Source organism: Ovis aries, chromosome 13 (genome assembly GCF_016772045.2).
Source record: "Ovis aries strain OAR_USU_Benz2616 breed Rambouillet chromosome 13, ARS-UI_Ramb_v3.0, whole genome shotgun sequence".
Taxonomy (NCBI): domain Eukaryota; kingdom Metazoa; phylum Chordata; class Mammalia; order Artiodactyla; family Bovidae; genus Ovis; species Ovis aries.
In genome coordinates this window covers 52,916,876-52,935,714 of record NC_056066.1, presented here as the reverse complement: position 1 = coordinate 52,935,714, position 18,839 = coordinate 52,916,876, and the positions used below count along the sequence as shown (strand labels likewise).

The 18,839-nt window shown below is 51.1% G+C and overlaps 1 protein-coding gene across 8 annotated transcripts in view; it reads left to right on the top strand.

Annotated features, from left to right (window-relative positions):
- SIRPA (signal regulatory protein alpha) overlaps positions 1–18,839 on the top strand; it is a 44,891-nt gene that overhangs the window by 19,575 nt on the left and 6,477 nt on the right. For 6 of the 8 annotated variants that reach the window (XM_042229828.2, XM_027976889.3, XM_042229827.1 and 3 more), the window contains exons 3-7: positions 1,523–1,879; positions 7,504–7,824; positions 8,391–8,720; positions 10,491–10,604; positions 13,609–13,633. In XM_042229828.2, coding sequence (XP_042085762.1) covers positions 1,523–1,879; positions 7,504–7,824; positions 8,391–8,720; positions 10,491–10,604; positions 13,609–13,633 — 1,147 coding nt within the window. The remainder of the gene's footprint in view (positions 1–1,522; positions 1,880–7,503; positions 7,825–8,390; positions 8,721–10,490; positions 10,605–13,608; positions 13,634–18,839) is intronic. The other 2 variants (XM_042229832.1, XM_042229831.1) reach the window with 1 other exon arrangement.

The following is an 18,839-nucleotide window of genomic DNA, read 5'->3' as shown; positions in this document are numbered from 1 at the left end:
GTCAGGACAGGACAGGGTCACATCGGGTCAGTGGAGCAACCAGGCAGAGGCCATTTGGCCCATCTGCACATCTGCCAGTTTGACATCACTATGCATCTCTGTCTTTTTTCTCTGTTTTCTCCCTGCATATCTGTCTCTCACTCCGTCTCTGTCTGCTCCTCCCTCTGCCGGTCTCTGTGTGTGTGTGTGTGTGTGTGTGTGTGTGTGTGTGTGTGTGTGTGTTTCTCCAGGGTCTTCATGATCTGTCCTTTCTCCCCACCCCCACCTTGTTTAGAATCAGGGCCCTGGCTGCACCTCCCTCTTAGCAGCCACAGCACCTCCTACAGCATCTTTACCCGGCCTGTCCATCTTCCTTCTGTGTCCCCCTTCCCCCAACCTCCTCTACTGGGAATCCCTGATCATGTTCCCCAGTCCTCTTTAATCTGGGGCTCGGCCCCCCTGCACCACTGACCTCCTGGACTCCTTCCACCTGTCCATCCCAGGAGCCCTTGAGGCCTGACCTGGATCCAGCCCCTGTGTGTCCCAGCATCCAGCCTGGGCCTGGCCTGCAGAGGTTTCAGTGAGGGCTGATGGAAGTGAGGTTCACTTAGTCACTGTGCCCAGCTTGGTGCTCAGGGGCTTCTGTGTGTCATCTCACTCTCTTTCCAGAACACACAGAAGGCTGTGGGTGTTCTACCCTTCCTGTGGATAACGTAGCTGAGACTGAAGCAATGGATAAGCTCGGGTCATGGGTGAATAAAAAGTGAGCCAGGTCTCAAACCAGTTCAGTTGGCTCCAGACACTAGACCCTTCTTTTTGACCCTGTTCTGGCCTAGGCATATTGTTTTTTCCTACTAGAGATCCATGGAGACAGGGCCGTAGTAACTGACAGACGAGGCCAAGGCCCAGAGGGCAGTAACTCACTCCACGCAGTGCCTGGCAGCATCCAGCACATTCGCAGGCCTCCCTGTAGGATCTTCATGGTTGCCTGAGTGATGGCCAGGGTCACTCAGCAGGACTGAGCCAGGACTCACACCCAAGTCCTTGTACCCAAGTACTTCACTGGTCCATGGCCTACATGGGACCCAACTGCCGAGTATAGTCTCTCTGCCCAGGGCCTGCTTGCTGAGCCAGACCTGAAACAGAATAGAGCCCCTCACACACACCGTGCTGCCACCCACTTCTGAACCTTTCCCCAGGCAGGTCCTTCTCTCAGGAACACTTGTGCCCCTTTCTTTACTCCTGGTAAATTCAGACTTGAACTCAGAGCCCAGTTCAGACATGACTTCCATCAATGGCTCAGGTGCTCAGACTTACTGTCTGCCACATTTTCAGCCTCTCTGTGCTTCAGTTTCCTCCTTTGTAATAGGGTCTCAAGTTACAGGTTCGTTGTGAGGGTCACATGTGATATACGTGCAGTGGACTGAGTTCAAGGCCAGCTCATGGTATGTACAGTCACTGTAAGCTGTCATTGATAAACACTTGAGAAAACCTACAGGATCACATGAGGATGAATACCTAACTGCTTTGTGTTTTCCTCCAGGAGCGGCAGGTGAGGGGGAGCTGCAGGTGATTCAGCCTGAGAGGTCAGTGTCAGTTGCAGCAGGAGAGACGGCCACTCTGCAATGCACCGTGACCTCCCTGAGCCCCGTGGGGCCCATCAAGTGGTTCAGGGGAACTGGGCCAGGTCGGGAGTTAATCTACAGTCAAAAAGGAGGTGTCTCCCCCCGAGTAACAAGTGTTGCAGATGCCACAAAGAGATACAACATGGACTTTTCCATCCGCATCAGTAACATCACCCCAGCAGACACTGGTGTCTACTATTGTGTGAAGTTCCGGAAAGGAGAACAGGGCGACGTGGAGTTTAAGTCTGGACCAGGCACTCATCTCACTGTGAGCGGTGAGTATGGCTTGGGTCTCCTTTGTCTGCTGGTCTGTGATAACATGTCAACAGGAATGCCCTTCACTCTGTGAGCGAAAAAAAAAAAAAAAAAAAAAGGCAGTCAGATGCAGCACTGTGTGCTTTCTCATGGTCTGGACATGCTCTGATTTCACGCCCTTCTACAGGTCAGGGAAGTTGAGGTCTGTGGGGGTCATGCTAATTACTCCTCATCCAGCTCATCCCATCCAACTCTTTGGTTCCAGGGATGAGGGAACTGAAAGTCTGAGTGACTTTCCCTGTCGCAGGTCAGATCCTACCACCTGCCTCCAGAGAGTACTCCCTTCAATGTGGCTGAGTGTTCCATTTGCTCAGCACCTACTGAGCACCTCCTGTGTGCCAGGCCCTGCCCTGGATGCTGTGGAGGCAGCAGTGAGCAAAGCAGGCAAGGGCTCCTCTTATGTGAAGCTTACGTCCGCTTCCTCCCAAAGAGGAGAAAGCCTTCCAGGGCAGGGAGGGGAGATGTGTTTATACCTTCTTCAGAAACTACACACTGAGGGGAAATTTTTAGGGCAGACATCCAGTGTTTACTCTGATGGCCCTGCTTGAAGGAGATGCCCAGAGGCTGGGTGTTTCCTGGGGATCTGTTGAGAAAACCCTTCACTGAAAGCTCCGAGCAGAGCTGGGTCATCTCAGAAAAATGTCCCCATGTGGCTGACTTAGGGGCAGCCCCATTGAGGTAGCAAAGGTGCTCATTTAGGGTTTTCTGCCAGAGGTCCAGGATCCTCTTTCTAACTCCTGAATCCTGGACTGTCAGCACAGGAAGGACCTTTAGACACCATCCTCCAACCCTCCATGTACACATAGGGGCCTGAGGCCAAGAGGTGACAGGGACCCAGACCACAGTCACATGGTCAGTGAGGGGATCCTTCCAGAACCCAGTCTGATTCCAGGCCAGTCCCCTTCCTGCAGCAACATTGAAACTGGTTTCATAGAAGAGCCTGGTACAAGGAGGGAGCAAAATAAAAGCCCCTTAATTTGAACCATTGAACAGGGACCCTTTTCATAGGTTTCCCAAAGGTTCATAATGCCCCTTACATGTAGGCCCTGATTCCCAAGGTGATTGGGAACCTCTTCCTACTTTTGTTTTAACCGTAAATCCCTCATTCCACATCATCACCTGGAGCTGCCCAGTATTTCAACAGTTGCAAAGCACTTGGCATATGGAGACAGCATCTACCAGTCTTTGTTAACAAATAAACAAGTTGTTCCCAAACTTAGGCCATTGAAACAGAACTACAGTGGATAACCTTACCTATACATCACTCTACTCTGGTGGGAGATGCCCACTGTAAGTGGCATTGCTAGTTCAGGCAGTATGTGGATTTAAATTTGGGTAGAAATTGCCCCAGATTTCTCTCTTAGATGTAGGGAGATTGAATCTCCCTACAACCCCTGGACATAGAAAAGGAAGGTGGCTTTTTCCTGATTTTGCAGATACTACTTTATTTCCCAGATGATGGGCTCCTTGCCCGCAAATCGCAGCCAGTAAGTGGCCCACCACCACCACTCAGATCTGCCGCCTCCCAGGAGGCTGCTCTGCCTCTTCCCCAGGCCGCCTGCCCAGATGATTCCCTGGGTGAGAACAGAGGGAGGGGTGGGGAGCAGCCTGTCAGATGCGGAATCTTCCTCATGGCTTTTACTCCTTATAACCAGTGTCTGAGGGAGGGGTTCGTCTGTTGTCCTTTTATAGATGAGGACACCGAGGCTCAAGGAGGGGACATGGCTGGTGAGCAAGTAGGAGAGCCAACATTGAACCCAAAGCAGTCTGACTCACAGCCCTGTTCTCTGCATACCTCACCATGCTTGTCAAAGTGGGGAGAAAATTCCAGCTTTGTCCTCTTAAAATCCTGTATTGTTCTATTCTTCAGTATGAAGTATAAAAAAAAAAAAGAGTCCTGTGTGAGAGGCAGGACTACCTTTATAACCAATTCAGACAGATACTACAATATATCGTGATTTTCGTAAAAAACACGCTTAAAAGCATCAGGAGTCATTTTTGCCCATTGATGTGATGTTGACCCTTCACCAGGCCCCTGTGGAGCAGGTCTGGGAAGGGTGGTGTGGACAGAGTCCAGAGGGGCCACTGAGACCCCAGCAGCACCGGACACGCCCATTCCTGGTTCGGTGGACTGAGGATGAGGAGGGGGAGGTGTTCCCTAGAGGGTAATGAGGGCCCATGTGAGCAAGAGTTCCTGTTCTAGACTCAGGTGTCAGGAACCCATGTCTTCCCTTGTTGTTCCAGGGTCCCCAGGGCTGGGCCCTGAGAGGCTCCTCCTCCCTGTAGTCACTTGAATTCAAGAATCTGAGGGAAAAGGCAGGGTGGTGGTCAGTGTGGGGGCTCCTGAAGGTGGGCACTTGCTTTGCTGATGGACCTGAAAGTTTAGACTTGACAGGATATTCCAGGACACAGTCAGGGGTGAGAGGAGACAGACCCTTCATTTCTCTCCACCTCAGTTTCCTCATCTGCACGATGGTGGTCATCATGTCTTTCAGGAGAGCTGGAAGGATTTGAGGAGCTCTGTCCAAATCACCAGCACAGAATAGGGACTCCTAACTAAACGTGTTATTTCCAGGCTGAGACCCAGTTCCCTGTGCTGGGCTCCCGTTTCCTCACCTATAGAAAGAAGATCATCTCACAGCCTTTGCAGGGTGTTCCAGGAGTACGGTGGCCTGCTGACAGGACAGCCCCTTGGGGAGGGATGGTGCTGGCCTCTCAGGCTCTGTGGTCTTGGGCACATCTCAGTTCCCCCTGCTCCTCAGTTTATGCATCTGTGAAATGGTGGGAATCACACCATTTCAAGGGTCTGTGATGACTGGAGAGGGTCTAGGAAGCCCTGGATAGGGTGGGTTAGGGTTAGGGATAGGGTGTTCCTGAGCTCAGTGCACAGTGGTTGAGCCCCCTGCCTGGGCCCCCACCCCAGTTCTGCCCCGTTCTGGCTCTGCGACCTCTGAGTCGTCCCTCCCCACCTTGGGGCTCAGTGTCCTTGTCCCCTGGTGACAGCCCCAGCCTTACAGAGTAGCTGCAGGGACTGAATGAGGGCACACGTCAAGAGCTTAGAGCAGAGCTGAGCACGTGGGACAGGTTCCACCAACGTGAGCTCTGATGTCCCAGAGCTAAAGGACCTTGAAAGAGTCACTTTCGCTCTAGGACTAAGTGTAATGGGTTGGAATGGAACTGGGTGACTTTCAACCTCAACTGCTCATTGGAATCACCTGGGAGGTGGTGACAAGCTCCAAGGACCCTGGGTCCACCCTAGAAATTCTAGTGTAAGTGCACAGATGTGGCCTGGGCAGCTGAGTGTCTTAGCTCCTGCAGAGGACGCTGGTGCCTAGCCAGGGCAGAGGCGCCCTGAGCTACGTGTTCTCTGAGATCACAGAGGGAGAGCTGTAGTTTTTTGCTGAAAAAGGTAGGTTCCACTTGGTGCCTGGGTTGTAAGAACAGATCTTTTGGGTGTTCAGAGTAGCCTGTGATAGTGACAGCTCTTAGGAGGCCCAAGAAAGTCAGCCTAAGTGGGTTGGCAGGGACACCCCTCACTTCCAACAGAACTCACCTAGGCTGAGAGGGGCTTCCTGCCCACTCAGACCACCTGTTCAGACCTGAGCCTCATCGCTGGGGAAACCTTCCCATCTTTAAACATGTGTGTGTCTAAACAGGTGCTGGAATCCCCAGCAACACTCCATGCTCAACCCAGAGCCCTCCTGCCTCAACAACCACAGTGACACTGACGAAATCTGCCCTCTGTCCTTTCAAAATGCTTCCAGCTCTGAAAAAAGCTGATCTGTAGGAAAACACCTGTGATCCCTTGTGTGTTTTGAAAGCCAGTTTCCCCAGCTTTTTTCCTGAGGGGGTAGTTTTGAAAAGAGGGAGAGGGTCCTAGCTTGGTGGTTTTCTACTCCTTTATTCATGTGAGTCTTTCATGGCAGCTGCAGGGAACAAGGTCTGAGACTTGTTTTATCCACAACACTTTTGTTTTGCCTTCTTACTGCCTAGAGAATAAATACCTAGGAATGACCTAAGTATGACCTGGTATGACCTGATCAGGCCTAGGAATGACCAGATATGATAACAATCTTGGGTATTATTGTTTAAGCACCTACTATATGCCAGGGTCTCTGTTTTATATACACCCCTCACTCATCTTACCAGGTGGTGCTTTATCCGCTTTGTCTAGAGTCACTGAGGCTTAAGAGTAAAGATCAGAGACGCTAAAATCAATCAGTCCCACGTGCAGTGAGATGAACTCTGATACTTACTCTCTGGGTGTTCTTGGCCTCATACCATAATGCATCTTCCTGGGCCTCATCCTGTAAATGGGGCCATACTCAGCCCTCCCTCTCAGAGTTGGTGGAGGGGTTAAAGAGCTGAGGTTCCTAGAGGGATCAGCCCAGTGTCAGGCTCCCAAGAAACTCTTGATAAGTGGTAACTAATCACAGCATCTGCTCCCTTTACATTCAGGATGCTGATGATTTTATGACTTGACTTACTCAAGTAACACCTCTTTACCATGTGCTCAAAATGTTTGATGAGTTTCAGGAAGCAAGTTAAATACTTACAAATGTAGATATTTATATAGTTGCTATCTGCCAACTTTTACAGAAGTCTGTTAGGTAGTAATGGACAATTTGGAGACGCCCCACAGGACCTTTCTAAAGAGAGAAACTGCCCTCACTTTTGACTTGCTGATTTGTGTATATTTTCAGGACGCAAAAAGTGCTTCTGCTACTTCATAAGCCTGTTTCTGTGTGTCTTCTGATTTAATAACAAGAAATTAACTACCGTTGGTTTCTCAGCACTCAGCAATCTTTGTTTCAACCCAAACCTGATCTAGGAGAAGAACCCAGATTCAGAAAAGTATCTGTTTGCTCCCTTTCTCTCAGATTTAAGGATTGGTACACATTAGTCTTACTGGAATAGTTGTGGAAAGAGTGAAAACTATGGAGTAAATTCATAGGTACCTGAAGGGGCAGCTCTGGATATACGTATAGTCTGGGTTAAAGAGAAATCTGTGTTTATTTAGTTTGGTGAAGCATATTGTGTTTTACTCATGGCAAAAATGCTTCCACTGACTGTTTAACTCTCACTGGAGCCCCAGGAGGAATAATGCCTGCTGTCCCACTTTGTAGATGAGGAGCTAGGAAGTACCACGGTCACACCTCTTGGATGGCCAGCCTGGTTAAGCTTCCGTGTGGTCCCGCTGTGCCCTTGCTTCCCTTGCATTCACTTCTATAAATGCTTTCTCTGAACTTAAGTTTTCCAGGAGAGCCCAGCCAGGAATAGCAAATAGGAAGAATGTCTGAGACCAATCAGCACTTTTTGTTTCTGTGCCCAGACTGGTGGGAAATCACCTTGCAGAGGAAAGCAGGTGGACTTTGCACTCAGACCTGGAATGCCATACCCCTGACTCAGTCACCCCGGGGAACCCGTGTGTCTCCTTTAAGATGAGGATGATGGCAGTGCCCTCCCAGAGCTATTTGAAGAATTAAAATAATAATATATGTGATAGTTCCTAACTATGTTACATATATTCATTAGCGATGATAATCACAATGGTTTTCAGTGTTTATAAATGTTCCTCTCGTAGCCAAGCCCTCTCCGCCCATGGTATCCGGCCCTACAGTGAGGGCTACACCTGAGCAGACAGTGAGCTTCACCTGCACATCCCACGGCTTCTCCCCCAGAAACATCTCCCTGAAATGGTTCAAAAATGGCAATGAGCTCTCAGTCTCCCAGACCAGCGTGGACCCAGAAGACGACAACGTTTCCTACAGCATCACCAGCACAGCTAAAGTGCTGCTGGCCGCGGGAGATGTTCACTCCCAGGTCATCTGCGAGGTGGCCCACGTCACCCTGCGGGGGGGCCCTCCTCTCCGTGGGACTGCCAACTTGTCCGAGACCATCCGAGGTAGATGCCCCTCATGCCATCCCAAGCCCATACCTGCCCCCAAGGCCCCAACCTGCTCCTTCCCCCTGATTTTTGTTCCAGGCCTTGAATTGCCTGGAATCCACTTCCTGACAATCCTGCCCAGTCTCCAGGCTCCTAGATGAGCTGGTCACTTATTACTGTTTTCATGGCAGCTGCCAGGTGGATGCCTGTCATGTGCCAAGCACTGTGCTAATAGTTTACCAATAGCTTCTTCAACTACTGAGCACCTACTGTAAGTCAGGCCCCTATGTGTTCAGTGATTTCATTTATTTTGCGGCAGTCATTATATTTCACCTGCATACTAGGGCTGTGCTTATAGATTGCACACATGGTTCACCTCACAGGAGCCCAGCCTTTGAGCACCTGCTGTGTGCCCTGCACTGTGCTTAGTGAGTTCATCCATATGCAGAGACAGCCTCAGAGCTTGAGCACCTACTGCACGCCTGGCTCTGGGTGACTCCCGGGCTGTGCTGAGCGGTTATCCATCTCCTCCCCTATGACATGTCTGTTCCATAAGGTCAGAGCTTCTTCCTGTGCTGTTTCAGTTCCACCCACCCTGGAGATTACCGGACACCCCTCAGCTGGGAACCAGGTGAACGTCACCTGCCAGGTGAACAAGTTCTACCCCCGGCCTCTACAGCTGACCTGGCTGGAGAACGGAAACATGTCCCGAACAGAAGCGGCCTCAATCCTCGTAGAGAACAAGGACGGGACCTTTAACCAGACGAGCTGGCTCCTGGTGAACTCCTCTGCCCACAGGGAGGCTGTGGTGCTCACCTGCCAGGTGGAGCATGACGGGCAGCCGGCGGTCTCCAAAAACCATACCCTGGAAGTCTCTGCTCCCCAGAAGGACCAGGACACAGGTCAAACCCCTGGTGAGGTCACCACTGCAACTGACCCAGCTGTTAATCTTTTTTTTTAAATATTAAAGGTAGTAATTCATACTTTTTATAGAACAATGTAGAAGTCAATAGATATAAAATAGAACTTTAAAGTGAATTCCCACCTCCAAGAGTGACCACTGGTAAGAGTGTGGCATATTCTTTATAGATCTTTTGACATAAATATCCTTGAAAGAAAGAAAGCAGGGAAGGAGAGGGATTGTCCTGCTCGTGGTGTACTCTCACTTTCTTCTACTAACAGCTTCTGTGTTCACCATTCTCTGCCCGCCCACCTCCTCCACCTTGCTCTTTGTGAACTGAGCCTGCTCTCCCTGGCTGCCCCACTGGAATCGGGTTGGGGGCTCCAGGCGTCTGCGGCTTATCTCAAGTGTGATCAGTGCTGCACTAACTGCCCTTGTACACATTCTGTTACATGCGCAGCTATTTCTATGGGACGATTCCCAGGGAATGTTGCTAGGCCCAAGTGCCTAGATGATGGTGATGCTGCCACCCTCCTGGGAGAATGAAAGGTGTCAGGGTGTCATTGTCTCAGCCCCCGTCCAACTGGTTGTCGGCATATCTCCCTTTCTTCAGAATGACAGTGCCTGGTTGGCATTTTGGTGCCACTGTGGAATGTTCCATCACCTGTACCCTTGTACATAGCAAACCCTTTCAATGGATTAGAATAGAGGCCGTTTCCTTCCTTCGTGCATCCTGAAAGGGACAGCTCTAAAGAAGCCTTGGGGTCTGTCAAGTTGCCCTTTGATGCCACCATGAGCCCTGCCCTGGGAGACAGGATGTGTGGATCCACTCTGGCTGTCCGTCTCACTGGGGAGCTTGAACAAGTCGGTGCCTGTCTCTAGGCTGCTCCACCTGCCCCTGGCAGTGTTGAAGGAGGTGACCCTGGTGACCTCTCAGCTTTGAGTCTCAGCTGCTGGGACCATGGCTGTCTCAGCATTGTGGCTTCAGGACTGGGTAGGTAGTTGACACCCAAGAAATACTTTTAGAAAGGGTGAAAGAGTGAGTAGTTGGTTGATTAGTGAGGTGTTCCTCAGAGCTATTCAATGAAGTAGAGATGACTATTGGCCTCAATAACGTAAGAGGAAGCCAGTGCATGAGGGGATTTAAATGACCTGCTCAAGGTCGCTCAGTGAGGGCACTGATTTGAACCTGCATTTCTGTGGCTCAGAGCCCTGCTCCTGACTGCACACTGTCCTCCTGCGGGATCCCCTCCCTGTGCCTGGTGCCAGCCCCTGCACTGTCTCCATGTCAGGTGTCCTGGGCTCAGCCCTCCTGGGCCTAGGCCCAGGCATGGACCAGCACACTGCCTCGGGGCTCTGCATGTCCAGTGGCAGGTCACCCTCCTCACAACCCTTCCCTCTGTGGTGTGTGATGCCCCAGCTGCCATTAGGAGATCCAGGCAGACCTGTGTCCCCAGGTGGCCGCTCCATGGCTCACTCAGGTGAGGAGGAACGTATGTCTATTCCTCAGGAGGGCAATTCCACCCACACCCTGCAGCCGGGGTTCCTCCAAGGCTGACAGCAATGTTTCCCTCCTGGCACCTCGGCACAGATTTTGCGCTGCCTGTGGGTAACCCACAAGGGGAAGTGTGTGCAGATCCATGGACATGCCCACGGGGCCGAAACATCTGAGCCAGATATTCTCAGTTAATGATGCCTGCCTCGTGGTGAAAAGGGGAAGTGGCTTTTCCTTTTCTTTGTTTTAAATTTTCCTACATGAAACCTCTATTGTGTGTGGTCCTAGGCCAGAATGGCAACAACTGGAACGGCATCTTCATCGTGGTGGGCGTGGTGTGTGCCTTGCTGGTGGCCCTGCTGATCGCAGCCCTCTACCTCCTCCGAATCAGACAGAAGAAAGGTGGGTGGGTCCCCTGGTTCCTCCCTGAGAGTTTACCCCTGGGCTGTCCGTCCCAGACAGGGAGGGGTCTCTGCTTTGGGCTACACGTAGTTTAAATCATAAGGACGTCCAGTTACTCCCAGCAACAAGAAGTCCAGGGGTACCATTGCCTTGGCTGTGCAGCCCCTCCACAGGCTGAAATCTGGGTGGGCCCCCTACCCTGCAGCATCACTGCTCCAGGCCTCGCAGTCTCACAGAACCACTGCTGATATGGGAATCCGGGAGATGCCAGGGTGGCAAAAGGGTCTCAAGGAGGAAACGGTACTTCCCAGGAGCCCCTGGCAGACTTCTGCTTTCCCCTTACCTGTCCAGATTACGTGCCCAGCCCGCTGGCAGGAGGCTGGAAGGGAGTGGGGAGAACACCACCACCTACCTCCCAGGCTGTTGGGAGAATTAAATGAGTAACTGTGGGTACAGCAGTAGCAAGATGCCCGGCACAATAGCAAGTTCTCGATGTTAGCTCCTGTAATGAGTATTGTACGTGAGACCGGAAGCATGAACCACCTCCCTGGAAAGCTCCCCTCATAGTGGCAAGGTGTGTGGCCTTTGACTGCAGCAGGAGGGTAGAAGTTTCAATCCAGGACATTGTGACCTGTTTGCACTCATGCGTGCATGTGTGTGTATGTGTGTGTATGTGTGTGTATGTGTGTGTATGTGTGTGTCTGTGTAGTTGTTTCTGTCGCTGGGCCTCTTGACTTTGGAGTCAGATGAACCAGAATTCCAGATCCTTGTTTTATGCTCTAAACAATCAGTTTGGCCTCCATAAGCCTCAGTTTCCTCACCTGTAAAATGGACGTGGCAGTGCCTGCCTCGGAAGATAGTTATGAAACAAATAAGCTCATGGGCAACAACAGCGCTGACACACTGTCAGACCTAAAAAAATGCATGTCCTCTTTCCCACTCTTGAAGACTATTTTAAGCCAGTGTTTCTGAAACCTTTTTGGCTACAAGTGATAGAAATACATTTCATGTCTCAACCCGATGCACACACACCCCATCTATAAAATCGGAAGTCTGATATTTTCCTTTTTGTCATATTTTGTACTATATCCTCTTAAAAATGCTGTTTGTGACCCAGCACCACGTGCCGCAGCCGGCAGAGTGCCAAATGCCGTCCCGAGCTGCATTTCTGCACCCGGACCTCCAGGCAGAGCTTGACGGGCTTTATGTGCCTCAGCCACACACCCCTCCTGCACCCCCTCTCCTCTGGCCCCCAAGTTTCCCTCCCCGCTGGACGGCCTGGAGCACTCAGCCCTGAGACACTGCCTGAACCTCAAACTCCCATCTGAGAGGGCTGGCATCTCTAGAATCTACAAAGGGTTCTTCCAGGTGATCTGCAGGGTGGTTTCCCTAACATTCCTCGAGCCACCACGCAGGCATGACTCCTCCTTGGATGGGGAAACAGGGTCTCTTGCCCACGTTGGGAGACAAGCCAGCCCTTGGATGGAGCATTCATAGTGCCTTTTCATAAAGCCCCAGCCTCCTTTGGAGCTTTATCCCTGGGCACCATGTTAGGCTCTAGCACATAGGAGCTCATTTCCGTGGGCTTGGGCATCAGCCATCCAGGGTTCTGGAGAAGAAATGGGGGTTGGAGAGCTGCAGACGCTGGTGAAGGCCACCCAGCCCTGAATGGTGAGTCTGCTTGTGTGCAGAGTCCAGGTCTCAAATGTGAACTTTAGTGACAGTGACAGCTGGCCCTCAGTCAGCTCTTTTGACGTGCCAGGCACTGAAGTCACCACAGACCTAACCCCACTTTATAGATGGGAAACTGAGGCACGGGAAAGTTACAGATCTTGATCAGGTCTCACAGCTGGTGAGTGCTGGTGCCAGGATTCACGTGACAGTGGGTCTCCAGGGACCATGTTTGAGATCACACTGCACTTTGCCTCTGCCCTAATGAGACACCCCCTCTCCCTTGTCAATCCCCGGAGTTGTCTACCATCCTCTACCTCATACTCACAGTGAAATATCCTAATTTCAGCTCTATCACTTACCTGTTGTGTGACCTTAGGGAGTCATCCAGTGTCCTTAGTATGGAATGGAGACGATCAGTGTCCCATCATTGGACTCCCTGAGACGACTCGTGTCCCAGGACTTGGCAGCCCATCAGCCTCCATTCAAATGTTAGATGCTGAGCTGTGCATCTAATGGGTACCACTCACCTAAAAATCCAATACCTGCCCAGGCACCAAGCGTTCATCTGGCAGTGAGAATTCTTGCAGTGTGGCAGCCTCCAGCCTGCTAATACGTGATACAGAGCACACTTGCCTGTGCATGTTGCTTTTTAATTACAATTTTACAGCAAAATCAGAGTCAAATGGTGGCGAACCCCAGTGGCTTCTCTGTGGGATGCCCCACATTACAGGCTCAAAACCTCTGAGCCAGACAGACCCTTTCTTTCCTCCCATGATCCTTTTTGCGAAGGTGGTAAGATGAAAATGAATGTCCAGCTCACCTGTATGACTTAGAGCACTGAGAGCTAACCTCGGAGAGGGAAAATGACCCACCCAGGGTCACGCAGCATGTGAGTGGGTGGCAGAAGTGGAATGTGCACTTGCTCCCTCAATTAGCAGTTCTGCCAGAACCTGTTCTCCAGCAGTGAAGGGCCCTGATGGGCACCCAGTCTTGCTGTAGGGTTTCAGGTAATGTGAGTGATGGATGGAAGTGAGGCTCAGCCAGAGGTAGGGCAGCTGGCCCTCTCAGGCTGAAGGTTGCTTTGGGATCTGACCTTTGGCAATTCCCAGAAGTGGGAAAGCTGGCAGGCCCAGCTCTTCCTGCTGAAAGACAATGGACCACCCACCCCACTGGGGTGGGCATGGGGTTTCCTGTGGTTTGGAGGATATGATTTCAACAATTCCTCCCAACATCCCTGGGGGCAAGCCTCTGCACCCTCTGAAAAGTAATTATAAAAGAAAAGTGTGTTTCTAAGTTGAATAACTGGCTTTTTTTTTCTTTTCTCCTTCAGCCAAGGGCTCTACTTCTTCTACAAGGTAAGTACGCCACTGGGGCTGGAGTGCTTTTGCAGTTATTTGGTTGTTTGCCCCCCAAAACTGCCGAGCAGAATCCACACCCACTGACCCTCACTCCTGTGCCAGTCAGCCTTCCTGTTTCTTTCCTTTGTAAGCTCCTCTCACCAGATCTGTCTTTAATTACTGCCTCAAATGAGGGGATTTTAGCACACAGAGGCACTGATTTCCTACCCGCTGCCCACAAACAGTGAGACCCTTATCAAATCCTGTTTGGACTGTGGCAGAAACTCCTGCACAAGCCATTCTCAAGTCTAATTGTATACTGTGCTCTTTCCTTTGTTCATCAAGTATTTATGGAGGGCTTTGATACAGGTAGCCTGGGCAGTGCCAGGGTAGGTGGGTATGACAGATGTGCCTGTGCCTCCTGAAAACTGTGCCTTGGTCAGAGGCTAAACCAATGGCATTACATCATGAAAGGTACATTAGTGGGTTGATTTAACATTTGCAGTTATTCTTGCTGAGTCCCTACTGTGTGCCAGTTCTGTTCTGAATGAACAAGAGTCAGTCTGGACCTTCATGAAGCTCAGATGCCAGTGAGAGAAGCAGGCAGTAAGTGTGGAGGTGAAACAGTCTGTAATGTCATGTCAGGTGGTGACAAATTAAACACAGCAAGGGGATGGAGATGGGGGCAAGGGCAGGGCCTCTTCTGAAGAGGGAATATGAGCAAGGACCTGAAGCTGGGGAGCCATGAGAGGGCACAGGCTGGGCAAGAGAGCAGGCAAGACGAAGGCTCAAGGTGGGCTGGGAGGACGGGGGAGGCCAGCAGTTGGGGCAGAAGGAGCGAGGGGATAGGAAGGGATGAGGTCAGGAGGTGCAGCCCACATGTCTTAGCTGCAGCCCAGGCAGCAGGTAGGTGACTAATCCAGACTCTGCAGCTTTGGGGAAGCACTCCCCCCACCAGCATTCACCCCAGCAGAGTCGAGGCCACACCCCATCACCTACCACATGAATGTGTCTGAGTGGAAACGTGAACATCGACTCTAAGTACGATAAATACAAACTATAAACCGCTTCATGTTCGTTCAGGACTGGTTTTGCCATCAAATGGGTTTTGCAGATCTTTTGATTCTTTTAGCACCTTGTGGATTTCAGAATTGCGAAACAGAACTGAGGATGCAGAGTGGAAGCCAGTGTCTAGGGGCTGTGGCTGTTAGGACTCCGGATTTTACTCCCATTTGGATGAGGGGGCGTAGGAGGGAGCTGATCTTACTTTGTTCTCAAGGTACTACTCTGACCACACGTGAGGACCAAGCTGTAGGAGGGAGGGTGGGTGGAGGCAGAGAGGTCAGTGAGGAGGCTGCTGCAATGGTCCAGGCGGATGGCTGTGGCCTGGATGGGTTTAGAAATGGTCAGATTCTGGAGATATTTTGGAATTGGAGCCAAGAGGACTTGCTGACAGATTGTAGGGTCGGGGACAACCCCACAGTTGGGGAAGGGAGTGCTATATCTTGTGTTTGGGGGTCACTGGTGACAGGTATGGTGGAGGGCAATTCCAGGCCTGTGGTTGCACACAGCAGGAGCACCTAACCCATCTGAGGGGTCCTGGGAAGCATCGGGCCTTCCTGCCGTACCAGGAGTCTGTGTTATCCCTTGGGAGAAAGCCTTGCTTTCTGCTCTGACCTCTACAGGTGGCTTCCTGCTCTGAGCCCTGGCCAGCCTCCCAGTCCCCGAACAAACAGAGCCACCATTCCAGCAGAACCGGGCTCCTCACGCCCGCAGAGAAATGTGTTTCCTGTTGCCATGCCTTCACCTGCCACACTTCCCACAAGTACTCTCTTTCCCAAGAGCAAGGCTTGGCTTTCATCCCTTGCCTGGAACCCCTCACTGATTCCCTATGCCCCTCTGGACAGTCCAGATGCTCTCCTGAGGCCCCCAAGCCCCTTGCAGTGCAGCCCTGCTGAGCTGGACAGTTTCACTTCCTACCACTCCGAGGGCTCGAATTCCGTGGCTCAGCCTCAGCCCCCACCTCCTCCCTCATGCTGCATTCTCGTTCTCCTCACCCTTGTGCTCCCCACCCCTGCTCCTGAATCCCCAAGGGTCTGCACAACTCCAGGGCCCAGCAGTCACAGCAGGTTCTGAACAGCGCCCCTTGGAGTGGTATGACATGGAAGCTAGCGTGGGTGACCCTCCTTTTACTTGGTTGCCTCCTGCTCTTCCTTCTGGGCTCAGCGAGGGCATTACCTCCTCCAGGGACAGAGGCTCCTCCTGGGAGCTCTCCTGGTGACCCTGGGTTGACAGCCCAGTGTATTCAGGCTGTCTCTGCACTTGTCCCTGTAGTGTGACCCACCCCTCTTCAAGGAAGGGTGGGTTACCTCCCTCATGTTCATTGCTGGTTGCTGCTGAACTTGGCACTGTGCCTGGAATGGAATAGGTGCTCAGTAAAGCTTTGTTGAATGAATAAATGCTACCTCAAACCACTCCAGTAATCCCTGATCTCTAACCTCATGAATCCCTAAAACTATCCTTGTCAGTGGCTTCACGGCCTCAAATATGGAAGGTGAACGTGAAGTCGCTCAGTCGTGTCCGACTCTTTGCGACCCCATGGACTGTAGCCTACCAGGCTCCTCCATCCATGGGATTCTCCAGGCAAGAATATTGGAGTGGGTTGCCATTTCCTTCTCCAAGGGATCTTCCCGACCCAGGGATCGAACCCAGGTCTCCCGCATTGGAGGCAGATGTTTTAACGTCTGAGCCACCAGGGAAGGAGCTCTCTTTTTTGTTTTGTTCTTACTGCTATCACTATTTTTATGTCTTATCTCCCCAGCTATACAAAACATTTCTGGAAGAAAAGGGCTGTGTCAATAATAATAATGACAACAGCAGCAGCTAACATTTATTGAGCATTCACTGTGTTCTAGGCACAAATCTATGATTTCACCTATATTAGGTGATTTGATTCACCTTTGGTGATTTGATTATCACAAAAATCCTGTGATTTACTATTATCCCAATTTAATTCAACAGAGGTTCTCAAACTTGAGTGTGTAGCAGAATCCCTGGGAGGGCTTATTAACACGCAGATTACTGGCCCCTTCCCTTGAGTTTCAGATGCAGAATTTATATTTCTAACAAGCTCTCAGGTGGTGCTGACACTGCTGTTTCTAAGCCAGACTTTGAGAACCCCTGCTTTAGATGCTTATTATTGTCCCTATATGTGGTTAAGGAAACTGAGGCTCAGAGAAGTGTTGTGACCTTCCCAAGGACCCACAGCTAGCAAGTACGGAACCATGAGTCAACCCAGGTTTCTCTGATGCTGAAGCTGAGGCTCTGCGTCACTGACCCAGTGCTTCTTGCTGCTGTTTCTTCTTCCCCAGAGAAGCCAACCATTTTCTGCCTGTTTTTTTCTTTTTTAAAAATTTTTTGAGCATGATCCTACCCAGGGAGCTGTGAGATCACTTGCTCCCTTTGATCTCTCTAAACCAAAGCATTAGCTAGTGAGCGGTACTGGTGCTTTTCCATGCAGCTGCCAGCTTCAGCTCGGCTGGCTGGGATCAGACACTTTCCAGAGAATGTTGGCGTGGGTAATAGCCCAGCTTCCTGGGAGGGGGAGGGGCAGTGGCAAGAGTTGGGGGTGCCTCTGCTTTGAACTCAAAGGGCCCATCAGGCTGCAGGGCCAGTGGGAGGACTGGCTATTTCTAACTCCCTGGGTTAGGAACGTACAGGAGAACATTGTAATCTTCCCCAGCTCAGATGAGAGGAAGATGTGGCTCCGCTCCCTTAATTGGGCACTGGGGTTCATTCGGCTGGCCATTTGTTCACTTGTCAGACATTCACTGTGTTTATTCTTAGAATAGTTAAGGCTTCCCTGATTCTTTCATTTATTCATCAGGATTGAGCGCCAGGCCTTAAGCTGGGGGGATTGCAAAAAGGAATAAAAAAGACACTAGCTCTGGTCTGTGGCACTTTTGATCTGATGGGAGAGATGCTTGTTCATTCACTCAACAAACATCTCTAGTGTGCTGATGATGCACCGGCCCATTACTAGGTGTTGAGGCTCCGGTGGTAAACACCATTGACCTAGTCCCTGCTCGCATGGAGTTCATGGTCCATAGGGAGGCAAGTTACCATACTAGCTGGGAGGTTAATACATGGTGTGCTACAGGCGCTGACTAACGCACAGGCTCAAAGCAGAGGCGGGAGGTGGGGTGGTCAGGGAAGGCCATCTAAGGAGGAGACATTTAGATGACAGCTGAAGGGGCGAGAAGGCTGTAGTCTTGGGAACATCAGGGGCAAGAGTGGACCAGGCAGAGGGAACAGCCAGTGCCAAAACCCTGAGGCAGGAGCAGCTGGACGTGTTCATGGACCAAGGAGGAGGCAGAACGGGGGAGTGGCGGGGGGAGGGCGAGCAGTGTGGAGTGAGTGAGGGCAGAGACAGAGGACTAGAGCACATCACGGGGCCCGGGCAGTCAGGACACAGAGATGGATTTCACGGTGTGGTGGGAAGGAATTGAGGGTTTTGAGCAGAAAAGTGACATGACATCACATATGCATTTTACATGTGGTGAGTGGAGTGTGGGGGGGTGGGGGGGCAGAAACAGAGCAGAGACACCAGGAGGAAGCTCCTCAGAAATTTGAAACCTGGATGGTGGCGATGATGGTGTTTGGAATGTATTTTGGAGGCAAAGTCGACAAGCCTTGTGGTGGATTAGATGCGGGTTGTAAAGGAGGAGGAAGGAGAATCGGGGGGTGGTTCCCATTTCTTTAGCTGAGCGCAAGGATGAGTAATAGCAATGCCATTCACTGAGACGGGAGAGACCCAAGGATAGATAGGCATGACAAAATGGATAACTGCTTCCGATCTATAATTATCGCTCTGAGAGAGGAGCCCAGTGTTCTGAGAATGGATTTTGGGATAGTGAAGGTTTCCCTGAGAAATGACCATTTGAAACAACTCTGGGGGAAGAGAAGGAGTGGATCAGAGGAAGAGGCAAGGTGGACTGAGTGTGCAAAGGCATTGGGGCAGACTGATGGGCATTCATTCCAAGTCACTTTTGAGCACCTATACCCATGTGGTGAGGAAGCATGGCAGACAGACAGACATACAAACCAGATGGGAAAATATGCAAGGAATTTGAAACTGTCACGGACGGACAGCCCAGCCAGCGTAGCACTGTCAGAAGCCATCCCAAATACATGACAACGTAGTTGTCTTAAAGGATGAACAAAG